General features: G+C 38.3%; 1 protein-coding gene across 1 annotated transcript; it reads left to right on the top strand.

The window, feature by feature from the left end:
- Positions 1-5,165: 5,165 nt before the first annotated feature.
- cldn10e (claudin 10e) lies at positions 5,166-12,916 on the top strand. The gene is made up of 5 exons (XM_039689106.2): positions 5,166-5,397; positions 5,972-6,133; positions 6,210-6,291; positions 6,401-6,520; positions 9,048-12,916. The coding sequence occupies exons 1-5, from the start codon at positions 5,166-5,168 to the stop codon at positions 9,403-9,405; spliced, it is 954 nt and encodes a 317-aa protein (XP_039545040.2). The 3' UTR covers positions 9,406-12,916.
- The last annotated feature ends 80 nt before the right edge of the window (positions 12,917-12,996 follow it).

The raw sequence follows: 12,996 nt of genomic DNA, 5'->3' as shown, positions 1-12,996 counted from the left end.
CTGTACCCATAAAAAAGAGTCTCGGCTATTCGGCTATAGTGAGTCATTACGTCACATCTGTACACATAAAGAAGAGTCTCGGCTATTCGGCTACAGTGAGTCATTACGTCACATCTGTACACGTAAAGAAGAGTCTCGGCTAGTCGGCTATATTGAGTCATTACATCACATCTGTACACATAAAGAAGAGTCTCGGCTAGTCGGCTATATTGAGTCATTACGTCACATCTGTACGCATGAAGAAGAGTCTCGGCTAGTCGGCTATATTGAGTCATTACGTCACATCTGTACACGTAAAGAAGAGTCTCGGCTAGTCGACTATATTGAGTCATTACGTCACATCTGTACACATAAAAAAGAGTCTCGGCTATTCGGCTATATTGAGTCATTACGTCACATCTGTACACATAAAAAAGAGTCTCGGCTATTCGGCTATAGTGAGTCATTACGTCACATCTGTACACATAAAGAAGAGTCTCGGCTATTCGGCTACAGTGAGTCATTACGTCACATCTGTACACGTAAAGAAGAGTCTCGGCTAGTCGGCTATATTGAGTCATTACATCACATCTGTACACATAAAGAAGAGTCTCGGCTAGTCGGCTATATTGAGTCATTACGTCACATCTGTACGCATGAAGAAGAGTCTCGGCTAGTCGGCTATATTGAGTCATTACGTCACATCTGTACACGTAAAGAAGAGTCTCGGCTAGTAGGCTATATTGAGCCATTACGTCACATCTGTACACGTAAAGAAGAGTCTCGGCTAGTCGACTATATTGAGTCATTACGTCACATCTGTACACGTAAAGAAGAGTCTCGGCTAGTCGGCTATATTGAGTCATTACATCACATCTGTACACATAAAGAAGAGTCTCGGCTAGTCGGCTATATTGAGTCATTACGTCACATCTGTACGCATGAAGAAGAGTCTCGGCTAGTCGGCTATATTGAGTCATTACGTCACATCTGTACACGTAAAGAAGAGTCTCGGCTAGTAGGCTATATTGAGCCATTACGTCACATCTGTACACGTAAAGAAGAGTCTCGGCTAGTCGGCTATATTGAGTCATTACGTCACATCTGTACGCATGAAGAAGAGTCTCGGCTAGTCGGCTATATTGAGTCATTACGTCACATCTGTACACGTAAAGAAGAGTCTCGGCTAGTAGGCTATATTGAGCCATTACGTCACATCTGTACACGTAAAAAAGAGTCTCGGCTATTCGGCTATAGTGAGTCATTACGTCACATCTGTACACATAAAGAAGAGTCTCGGCTATTCGGCTACAGTGAGTCATTACGTCACATCTGTACACGTAAAGAAGAGTCTCGGCTAGTCGGCTATATTGAGTCATTACATCACATCTGTACACATAAAGAAGAGTCTCGGCTAGTCGGCTATATTGAGTCATTACGTCACATCTGTACGCATGAAGAAGAGTCTCGGCTAGTCGGCTATATTGAGTCATTACGTCACATCTGTACACGTAAAGAAGAGTCTCGGCTAGTAGGCTATATTGAGCCATTACGTCACATCTGTACACGTAAAGAAGAGTCTCGGCTAGTCGACTATATTGAGTCATTACGTCACATCTGTACACATAAAGAAGAGTCTCGGCTAGTCGGCTATATTGAGTCATTACGTCACATCTGTACACATAAAGAAGAGTCTCGGCTAGTCGGCTATATTGAGTCATTACGTCACATCTGTACACATAAAGAAGAGTCTCGGCTAGTCGGCTATATTGAGTCATTACGTCACATCTGTACACATAAAGAAGAGTCTCGGCTAGTCGGCTATATTGAGTCATTACGTCACATCTGTACACATAAAGAAGAGTCTCGGCTAGTCGGCTATAGTGAGTCATTACGTCACATCTGTACACATAAAGAAGAGTCTCGGCTAGTCGGCTATATTGAGTCATTACGTCACATCTGTACACATAAAGAAGAGTCTCGGCTAGTCGGCTATATTGAGTCATTACGTCACATCTGTACACATAAAGAAGAGTCTCGGCTAGTCGGCTATATTGAGTCATTACGTCACATCTGTACACATAAAGAAGAGTCTCGGCTAGTCGGCTATATTGAGTCATTACGTCACATCTGTACACATAAAGAAGAGTCTCGGCTAGTCGGCTATAGTGAGTCATTACGTCACATCTGTACACATAAAGAAGAGTCTCGGCTAGTCGGCTATATTGAGTCATTACGTCACATCTGTACACATAAAGAAGAGTCTCGGCTAGTCGGCTATATTGAGTCATTACGTCACATCTGTACACATAAAAAAGAGTCTCGGCTAGTCGGCTATATTGAGTCATTACGTCACATCTGTACACATAAAGAAGAGTCTCGGCTAGTCGGCTATATTGAGTCATTACGTCACATCTGTACACATAAAGAGGAGTCTCGGCTATTCGGCTATATTGAGTCATTATGTCACATCTACGCATAAAGAAGGGGTCTCGGCTAGTCGTCTTATAAAGTTTATAATTCCGCGAATTACTGCAATTGCACATTTCGAACAGAGATGGCGACAAAGAGGAAAAATGCCGGACAGCAGCTTTACAGATTTTTTTTTCATTTTTTTTTCAGCAAGGATGCATTAAATTGATCAGAAGTGACAGTAAAGACCTAAACAAATATCTATTTTACATCAATGCTGTTCTTTTTAACATTGATAATAATCCAAAATATTTTTTTTAGAATGTATTAGATTATTAGCATATTAGAATGATTATTTTAAATTAGAATAATATTTCAAAATATTACTGGTTTTACTGTATTTTTGAGCAAATAAGTGCAGCCTTTGTGAACATAATAGGCTTTTTTCCAAAACATTAAAAAATATATTTTTCAATGTAATCAGATTGACTGATTTTTAATTTTTTTTGGATGAATCTCCCAAATCGAAAGGAAAAATAATAATAATAGATAAACTTGTTGAAAACCAAAGGGGGAGGAAAGATTAGGACAATTCTAAGGGCCCTGGCTAAAAAAAAAAAAACACTATTTATACATTCAAAAATAGCGTTCCCATAACATTTGAATAATTCTAAAATACAATGTTGCCCCCACCCAAAAAAAGGGATAGCCTATTTTGAACATTCTGAGAACATTGTTTTATCAAAGCACCAAATCGGAATATTTAGGCTTACAGATTTGTTCAAATATCAAATTTAGAAAAACGCTTCTAATAAACAAGCAGACCTTCATCAGGAGTTATTGAGTGTAAAACTGGCCACCAGAGGGCATCATGGTCTCGTTTAAGACTAACATGAAAAAACATCTCTGACTTGCCCTTTCTCTGAAGATAATGTATGAGAGGTGAAGCAAGCGCTGTTTCTCAAGAGCCACTGGGATAATGGCTGAGGCTCTTCCAGTAAACAAAGGCGTAATTCAGCATCCCAGTCTTGGCTTCATTAGTTCAAATCATGAAGAAAGCACTGATCTTTAGCCTATATTCTCAGAAGGTCCTTTAAAGCAAGTCCCCTCAAACCTGATCAAAGTTCAGAACGCAACATCAAACGCCGGAATCTGGGACAGTATATTACAACACACACACACACACTTATTATTAAATTAATAATGTTATGAACCCTGCGGCTATTTTGTGGAAATATAAAGGCCCTTTTGAAAACGGCACCCTGAACAGCACCTAAAAACAGATCATCTAACCGAAGTGCACTTAACTGTATTGAATGTGCACTTGTAGTGTATTCAGATATAGTATATATTTTTAAAAACTTGACTTGCAGATACCTATTAATGAAATAAAAGGCAACTTAAGTGTAGACCAACTTAAAGAGAGTACACTTTCATGACTTTGTTTTTTAACAGTTAAAGGGATAGCTTAAGTTTAAGTTTAAGATATTTTAGTTTAAGTAGCCTACATTTTAAATCATTATGTTTATGTTTATAAATAAACTTTTGAATTGCTTTAAAAATACACTTATTTTGACGTGTTGACTAAAGCACAAGTAAGGTACTTAATTATAATTTTAACTGAAGTGCGTTATTCAATATTACTTTTAAAGTTATTATTGAAATGTAATAAATTGCAGCTTCATCATTACAAAATATTTCAGTTTCAACAGAAATTACATCAGCATATAATTAAGGGTAACACTTTATTTCACAGTCTCATTGTTATATATGTTATATTTAGTTAGAAATAAAAAAAGTATGTATAATTACATGCAACTAACCCAATAAACCAAAACTTATATTAAATAGAAACTGTAAAAATACTTTCATGATTTGCAATCACAACATTTTTTCTTTTGTCAAATCAACTTAAATCAATCTTTTGCAAATCAACTGAAATAATTTATGTAGTTCAGAAAACATAATATTTTGAGTTTCTGGTGATTAAATCAATCTCTTTCATTGTATTAACTCAATTTTTCAATTTCAATGAACTTACAATTTTAAGGCAACCAGGTTACTTTAATTTTTTAAGTTAAACCAACAATATTTTTTACAGTGCATATAGTCACTTAATTACTCAGTACTAAAGCATGTAATTACAGTTTAACAAAGACACCTTCAAATAAAGTCTCACCTAATTTAGTTTAGCATGTCAGCACATTCAACATTACACTTTAGAAATATTTCAAAGACAAAATAAGCAATTATGAAATTACATATAAAGATGTAATCCACTCAGCTAATAGTATTTCAGATACATTTAAACTACAATACAATTTGTTTTAATTGCAAATAACACACAATTAAGTGTGTGAAAACATTAAGTTCAATTCAGAGTGTAGGCCTACTTCTTGGGCCCTGTGATGTGTTTTTGTTAAAAAGAATTGAAGATAATGATGAATAAGGGGTTTTAAAATGACTGTCCACCTGCATGTAGTGTGTCCTCTTGTTTATGAAACATGAGCTGAAAACCGAGGTAAGCATTCTCTCTGTCCTTCATAAACTTACAAACAAGACACTGGGAACATGGAGAGTCAAACATTCACATCAGCACAAAACAGAAGTGATTGACTGACCTGCCAAAGCAAGAGATCCTCACGAAGAAAACAGTCGAATGGATCGCACTCGCATGATAATTGTGGAAGTGACAAAGTGTTGAGAATTAAGAAAGGCTAAAGTGTGAGGCAGGTCGATCAGATAGACGTCTCGGAGTGTGAACCAGAGCAAAGATGAAGATCCGTGCCATGCAGATCTGGGGATTCCTGTTAGCGGTCCTGGGCTGGATCTTTGTCTCCTGCTCCATGGCCATGGAAGGCTGGAAGATCGCCTCTATCGGAGGGCAGGGTGGGAGCTCCATCATATCAGTGGGCTGGTACTGGTCCAGTCTGTGGAGGGCCTGCTTCACGGACTCCACTTCCACATCCAACTGCTACGACTTCCCTGTGCTGTGGTCCGTGGAAGGTATGGCATTATAAGAGTCTTCGAATCTACATTTCTTTTAATGGGTATTATGAAAAAAATACATTCATTTAATGTACTCTCAGACAGATGTGATGTCCGGTATAGGAAAATTCTGAGTATTGTGATTTTGTAAGAGGATTGTGTAGTTGTACTTAGAGTCGCTTGTTTTATTTAATTGTCCAGACATCATTTTTGGCCAGGCTGCCATACAAATAAATTATGAACACATGCAAAAACAAGAGAGCTTTTTATTTTTCTATGCATTTTTTTTTATTTTTATAGTAAAATAAAATTTGCATAGTCTTTTTTTATTGGCCAAATCATTTTGTCAGATAAAAACCAGTAACCAAGTGTTTGGTTCTTCCTTAATATTTAAAATAAAAAACAAAAATAGAATATTTTCCTCACAGAGGTACATAGCATTACAAGTCAAATTGGATCGGAACATTAATAGTATTTGTAATCACGTTTGTAATTTGTTATCAAAGCCTTTTTGTCATGAACGCGAACTAATTATTCCGCATTTGTCAATGATATATATTGTAATAAGTTGTTTTGGATCTTGAATGTTCAGGTTACCTTCAGATCGTGAGGGCTCTGCTGATGTCTGGGATGGGTGTCGGAATGCTGGGATTTATCCTGAGTCTTGTAGGGATGGAATGCACTTACATTGGAGGAAAAGACAAGGAGAAGAACCGAGCCGTGTTCACAGGAGGCATCTGTCATGTAACCAGTGGTAAATTCCTTTGTAAAATCCAACAGAAGCATGGTAAATTAGGTTTACACATGTTTTACTGAGTCTGTTCTCTAAGGTATGCTGGCTGCCTCTGGTTATGCAGTTTACGCTCAGAGTGTTTCTGCAGAGTTCTTCAACCCTAGATTTGATGGATTGGTGTAAGTATAAGTATATCACACATTTTTTTTTTTTATGTATTTACTGTTTTTTGTTGCATATTTAATTTATTCAATTAATGTATCATATTTAAATGTGGCAATATTTCAGATTTGACTTGGGAACTCCATTGTTCCTTGGATGGACAGGATGTGCTTTTCAGATCACTGGAGGGATTTTCGTCCTAGTTTCAGTCTACAAGCTCTGGTCTCAGACTCAGACTAACAGCAGGTAAGTGTTCAACGTCAGAATAATACTAATTATTATTTTTACTTTTTTTTAGTAAAAAAATATTTACTATTAATACATAGGCTACTATTTTAGACTTGCCAGTGTAAAGTGCAAACTATCTATATTTAACGTAGAAAACTAAACTAAATTGCTACAACAAATAAGGGCTTTCTTGTGCGGCAAATTGGCAGTGCTAAAAGATTTTTTACATTTTTTTTATGCATCATAAGAGGAGAATTTGAAGAATCTTCATGCACCAACAACAGGGCAAAGATCCTAGAACACAAAACAACATCCTTAAAGGGTTAACACTTTAGAATGAATGTACATGAATAATCATGTAAATACTCGAATTAATACTTCAACATGAACTCATGATTAGTGAAGATATGAATCATGAACCAATGAAGAGTGATCCTTAACTAAGACAGGAATCATAACGATTCATGCATTACTAACAGCAGCCTTAACATGTTATTATGGTGAATGTTTGATAGTTAACGCAGTAATTGACATTTAGGGGTAAACTAAACCAATCAGGCTCCATACAAATAAATAAGTAGACTTACTCTGACTTTGAATTGAACATGTGATTTAATAGGCTACTCTTATCAACTGTTTAGTCAAAATCTGCCATCTGCATTGTGACAAATATTTGGAATGGCACAGGATTATTTAGCCATACATAGATCCGTCTAATCAAACATGGGAAATATAGACTAATAACTGCCAGTAGTAAATTAAATTTGAACTTAACAATTTTCTGATTTCTGATGTTTCTGGGGGGACATTCATTAGTGGCGCACTGCGTTCTCTTAGTTCTCTTAGTTGTGTTCCCATGGTAATAGACCCGAATAGACCAGCCAGCGCCATCTTTGACTTTTTTTAGCGGGAAGAAAAGCGAGAATGTGAGGGACAGACATCTATTCAGTGGGTTGTACTATTATTTAATGTGTTTTTGGATTGTTCTGCTGATGAAATACTGCAAAAATATATTTCAGAGAAATTTCTGTAGATAAAAAGCTTAATAAGAGCTGTGTAAAATTAGTGATCTAAGGAGGAGCTTTAAACAGCATATGCTATTGAAAACACGGTAAGTCTATCCCTCACAGCCTCCGTTCATGTCATGTGATGCTGCTCTGTATAGAGGTCTATACGCGTTTTAATCTAATCGATACGGACAGCTTTGGTAAACCGAATTAATAATTAAAGACATGTTTGCATGTGTGAGATTTTTCGGGGAGTAATGCACAGTAATTAACTGTATTTCTTGTCATTTAAACCTATATGCTTCGATTAGCATTAGCTAGTGGACGCGCCTTATTTTGCATGTGTTCCTTGTGTGTCTTTATAGGTATGTTTGGGCTTTCTTTTGAGTCCATATATGTTTAATTACATTAAAATAAAAGATTATTTTAATCTTTGGTTTTTGTACTGGTGGTTTAAAGGAATAAGGAGGGCACTCTGAGTCTTTAATCTCAGTTCTCGACACACAGATTCCTCAAACTGTTTGTTACCAAGAGGATCTTGCTCCCCATTGACTACCATAGTTGGAAACAAATAATATGGAAGTCAATAGGGGACGAGATCTGCTTTCTTACAAACATTCTTCCAAATATTTTCCTTTGTGTACAGCAGAACAAAGAAATATATACAGGTTTGGAACTACTTAAGGATGACAGAATTTTCCTTTAATCCAGGAATCAGTACATGATTATTCATGTACCTTTATTGTAAAGTGTTACCCCGTAAGAGTATATTAAAAATAGTCCATACGTACTGTGCGTAGGTATTCCAAAGGTATACGATATATTGATATGATAATATGCTATTATGTATATCTCAATCCCGTCAATCTTCAAATAAAAAAAAATTGTGCTGTCAAAATCTCAAGCTGTCATATACAACATTGGTTTTCACATTTGTTACATTACCCAACTGAGGGTAGACTTTCTGTTAATATTGACCTGCCTTTTTTTGTTTTTACACAAAGCTATCATATTGCTTTAAAAGTTTAATTCATTAATAATTGCACAGGGGAAATTCTCAAGAAAGATTTCCACCTAACACATTCGTACAAAAAATTCATTTGTTCCTAAACTTCTTGGTGTTAAATAATGTTAATGATCTTTGGTGTATTTTAAATCAGTGTCTGCGTTCCCAAGGACAGTCCTTTGCATAAAACATGCCTGATTAGGGTTTTCCGCACACCCTTTCCTTTGTAGCCTTTCACTCTCAGCAAACATATGACGATCTATAAAGACAGCAAGCAAGATCCTAAAACAATGCTACCATTATTTTCATACATTTAAAGTACTTTTTAGTACGAAAGCTGAATCATAATTTATTTGTGAAAACCTTTGTACGCAGATTTCACGTTGAGTGTAGGTCATATGGAGTACTTCAATTGTTGGTTATGGTGGTTTGGTATCGCTTATTGTCATTGTATTGTGCTATGGGAAGATGACATTAAAATTTTGGGTGAATTATTCCTATAAAATTTTAATATTAAATTGTTTGACCTCAGTGCACCAGCTCTCAGCGTTCCTGTTGTGGAGGACAATGCCATCCGTTCTTCTCACGCAAATATTTCCATCATATCTGAACTCTCAACGAAATCCAACATGTCAGCCATATCTGAGCTCTCCTCAAAGTCTGAAACATCACCTTCGTCAAATTTTCCATCAAATACCACCTCCAGAACTGGACGTCCCTCAAGATCGCGGCACTCTGATAAATCAAGAGGCTCTGTCAGATCAGAAGTGTCCCGGTCAGTGAGCTCCTCACGGTCCTCAATGATCAGCAGATTACATTTAAACAGCAAGAAAGTATCCTCTCCATCTGGAGCCAGTACACATCTCTTCAGCAAGAACTCTTACCTCTAAAACATTGAGCTTAGCCTTAAATTAAGGGATCTGAAACAACCACTGTTTCAGGAAAAAACACATTGGAAATTACTTCTAACCAAACGCCTTAGGTTGCGTATGCAACCCATTTAACTGAAAAGGTGAATGAGACACTCCTTCTTTAAAGGGAATAGCATCAGTTTGAATGGTGTCTGAAGCATGTGTACAAGCCAATATTCATTGGCAGATGGCAGTCCAAGACGTCACACACAAAGCACCTGTGCGTATACAGTTATTTTGTCTGAAGGAGAGACGCGCAGGCAAGCCTGAGGCATGGCAACGAGACACAGCATCTCTATCCTCTTCTCAGGGAACCTTGTTGCATTCGAAACCTGAGACGTTCCCTTTCAAAGTGGAACTTCAATGCTGCATCTTGGTGTTGACACTATGGGCAACCAATACCAACTATGCCATGCTGAAGGAATGCTTGCCTCACTGCGCTGTGATTATGTACACACAGATTGGGCATAGTACTAAATGACTCTACGGACCTAGGCCGGAGTCAAGAGCGAGTCAACCCCAAGGGATGCATCCTATGTGACTTGAATAGTGGCATCACTCCCTAAAGTCAGAGTGCACAAATGCTAGTGCACCCTCTGCGGGACAGGCCTCAGAGACCTAAGCAGAGCTGCAGGGGAATACACAACATCGCCTCTCTGGCATGCATCTTAGGGGGCAGTCCACCAAAGGGAGCCTGCGAGGTCCTAAAAATCTTAGTAATCAGTACTATCAGACTGAAATACTGAGAAAGGCACCGGACAAAGAGGAAATTGCTACATGTTTTTCTAAAATGCAGTCCACCTCTACTCTGTCCCAGCTACCACCTTTAGTATTGCTACCCATCCCTAGAAGAGAACATATCCCAACCCAGTTATGATTGGGGAGAGTGGCAAAGAAGATAATAGGATGCATAGAACCTACTTCAATTCTCCTTTACCAAACTCATAAACTAACTTGAGTAAAGACACTTCCAAAGCCTGCTATATGTTGAGAATTCAAATGCCACACTTCAGTAGGTATGGCTATATCCCCACCCTAAGGTGAGCACATATCTCTACGTCAAAACCATAGTTGAGGAGGGAGGTAAATGAAATGGAAGAATTGTTGCAGACTGCCTCCCATATTTTCATCTAGCTTACCCAAAGTCCTTTCAGGCAAGTCATGCCACTCGCCGCCATCTTGGCAACGCCTCCAGGCAGCTATTTCGGACTTAACAAGACCAGGCTCCTATCTAAATGAATAGAGAGTCAGAACTGCACTTTCACTGGTCACCAGGACATAAAAACTGCATGTATAGAAACAGCAGTAAAATATAATAAAAATCGCTGAGAAAGTCTGATGACTTTGCACTAAAATAAGGTTTAAAACGCCGTTTTCCCACAGGTTATACTTTTACTGTGCATGCGCAAGGGTTCTCTCGCTCTCTGTCACGCACGCGCGTGCACAGTTTGAAATGCGCGCTCTTGCTTGCTCGCTCTAGATTTGCGGGCCTCTATCAATCTGCGGGAGACACCCGGAACTTCTGAGAGACTTGAGATGTCTGATATTTACACAACTCACACATACACTGCATATCAAATCTGCCGCCTTTTCAAACAGTTACGTATTTAAATGTTTCCCGGCTTGACCATTAAAAGCAGACGATTTGCTGTCCAGCGGGAGGGGCGGGGCATTTGCATACAACCGCCATCTTTGGTGTTACGGGTTTTCCCTGTACATTTATAAGGATTTAGGAAGTGGCATGTCTCTACATAAATAGTCTCTGGCTTACATCAACCCCTAAGGAGGTGTCTGTCTTAAGGGAGCATTTAGTATACAATTCTACTTTAGACCCAAACATATTGGAGAATAAAGAAGAAAGAAAGCTGTTTCAATTTCTGATTCCTGTTTTTCTTTGAACAAAATCTGTTTTCACAGTGTTTTTCATCAGTCTTGTTGTTTTTCTGGCCACTTTTTGTCGATCCCGTCCATGAGGTCTTGAGTCCTCCTGGCCTCGCACCTCCTCTGCTCCTTTACTCCCTTGGAGGGGGGACACGAGCAGCTTGGCTTCTTACCCAGTCTCCAGTTATCCTACGACACGTCAGGAGGGTTGGAGGTTGAGTGAGGTGAATTTATATATATATATATATATATTGAACATTCCTCCTGAACCCTGACTACTGTGCCTTCGCCTCTCTGAAATTCCCCACAACCGTCTGAACAGAACTGCACAAGAATCCACAATTCTGCAACCGCTTCAGGATCTCTGCCCCTGATCCAAATCTCTCAGCAGATCAGCCTGATACACCTGCAAATTCAGACTGACCGCTACCCCAAATGCCTTGCCAATCCGTTAGGTTGGTTTTCAATGACTTTCAGAAGATTTCAAAGACGATGCCTCACTCTGCGAGAGATTGCTGGCTAGCGTCTCTTCTACGGGGAATCTTCACTTATCCTTGCTCGCGTAAACCCTCCACACTCGCATAATTTGAATGTGGGGATAGAAAAATGCAAGCTGAATATGGCTTCTTCCAGTATCTTACCAGTTCAGTGTAAAGATCCGGTAGAAAAGGAAGGCTCATTGAAGGATGATGAGCCTCTTTCTCAAATTCCTCCGCCAGCTCGACTTGAGAGCCCTACTCAGCAGCCACTGGACCCGACCTGCGGTATGAAGACGTCCTTTGAGAAGAGGGCCAAGTGTGAGCAGTTTTTTTTTCACTGTTAACTTGTCACAGTGACTGCATCCACACCGCTCGAGAGCTGACCATGCGTGCCCTGCTCCCTAGTAGACAAGGCAAAGATCGTGGGTGTCCTCAGATGTCATAAACTGAGGACACTGAGGCACGCACCTTCTAATGAACTTCCTGAAGACAAAATAGGTGGTGAGGTGTAACTCAGGCCCCATACTCATGGGTGTTCACCAATGAATATCGGCATGTGCACGTTCTTTAGACACCAGTCACTATGATGCCATTCCCTAGAGCATCAACACTAAGAAGCAGTCCTACTTTAAAAGGGAACTGCAATGTACAACATAGTTGCAACAAATAAACAGTGTTAATAGAAATCTCAAGGAACTCTCCAAATTGTGGATATAAATGCATGCATTTTTGTGACATAAACTGAAAATTGTTAAATGAGCAAAAATGTAAAAGAAAATAATATTTATTGATGATTCATTCATTCATTGAGAAAAGTATGGAATATTTAGAGATAGCATATTACCCATGACTTACAATGAAATGTGCTTTGTGAAAACTATCATTCATTTTATGTTTTGTGGAGTTGATGTAAAAAAGCAATGCAAGAAGACAATACATTTTTTTAAAGATGTTTTGAACAAACTTTTTTTTATACATTTGTCAATTTATCCTTCTCCATTGCAATGCACGTAGGCCTATATGGAGGTCTAGGGGTCTTATCATTATCATTAAAAATAAAACGATATAAAACATTTTTGTTAATATAGCTGAAATAATGTCTTTGGCAATAACAAACTAGAAGCACTAAAATTGCTAAATAAAAAAAATTGAACTAAAATTTGCAGCAGTTTCACTTGCTTTGTTTCCTTTTCTGCAATATTTCTAACAT

The sequence above is a fragment of the Pimephales promelas genome, chromosome 8 (assembly GCF_988280905.1).
Source record: "Pimephales promelas chromosome 8, fPimPro1.hap1.1, whole genome shotgun sequence".
Classification (NCBI taxonomy): Eukaryota; Metazoa; Chordata; class Actinopteri; order Cypriniformes; family Leuciscidae; genus Pimephales; species Pimephales promelas.
Note: the sequence above shows the minus strand (reverse complement) of the source record. Positions and strands in the feature narration are given on the sequence as shown.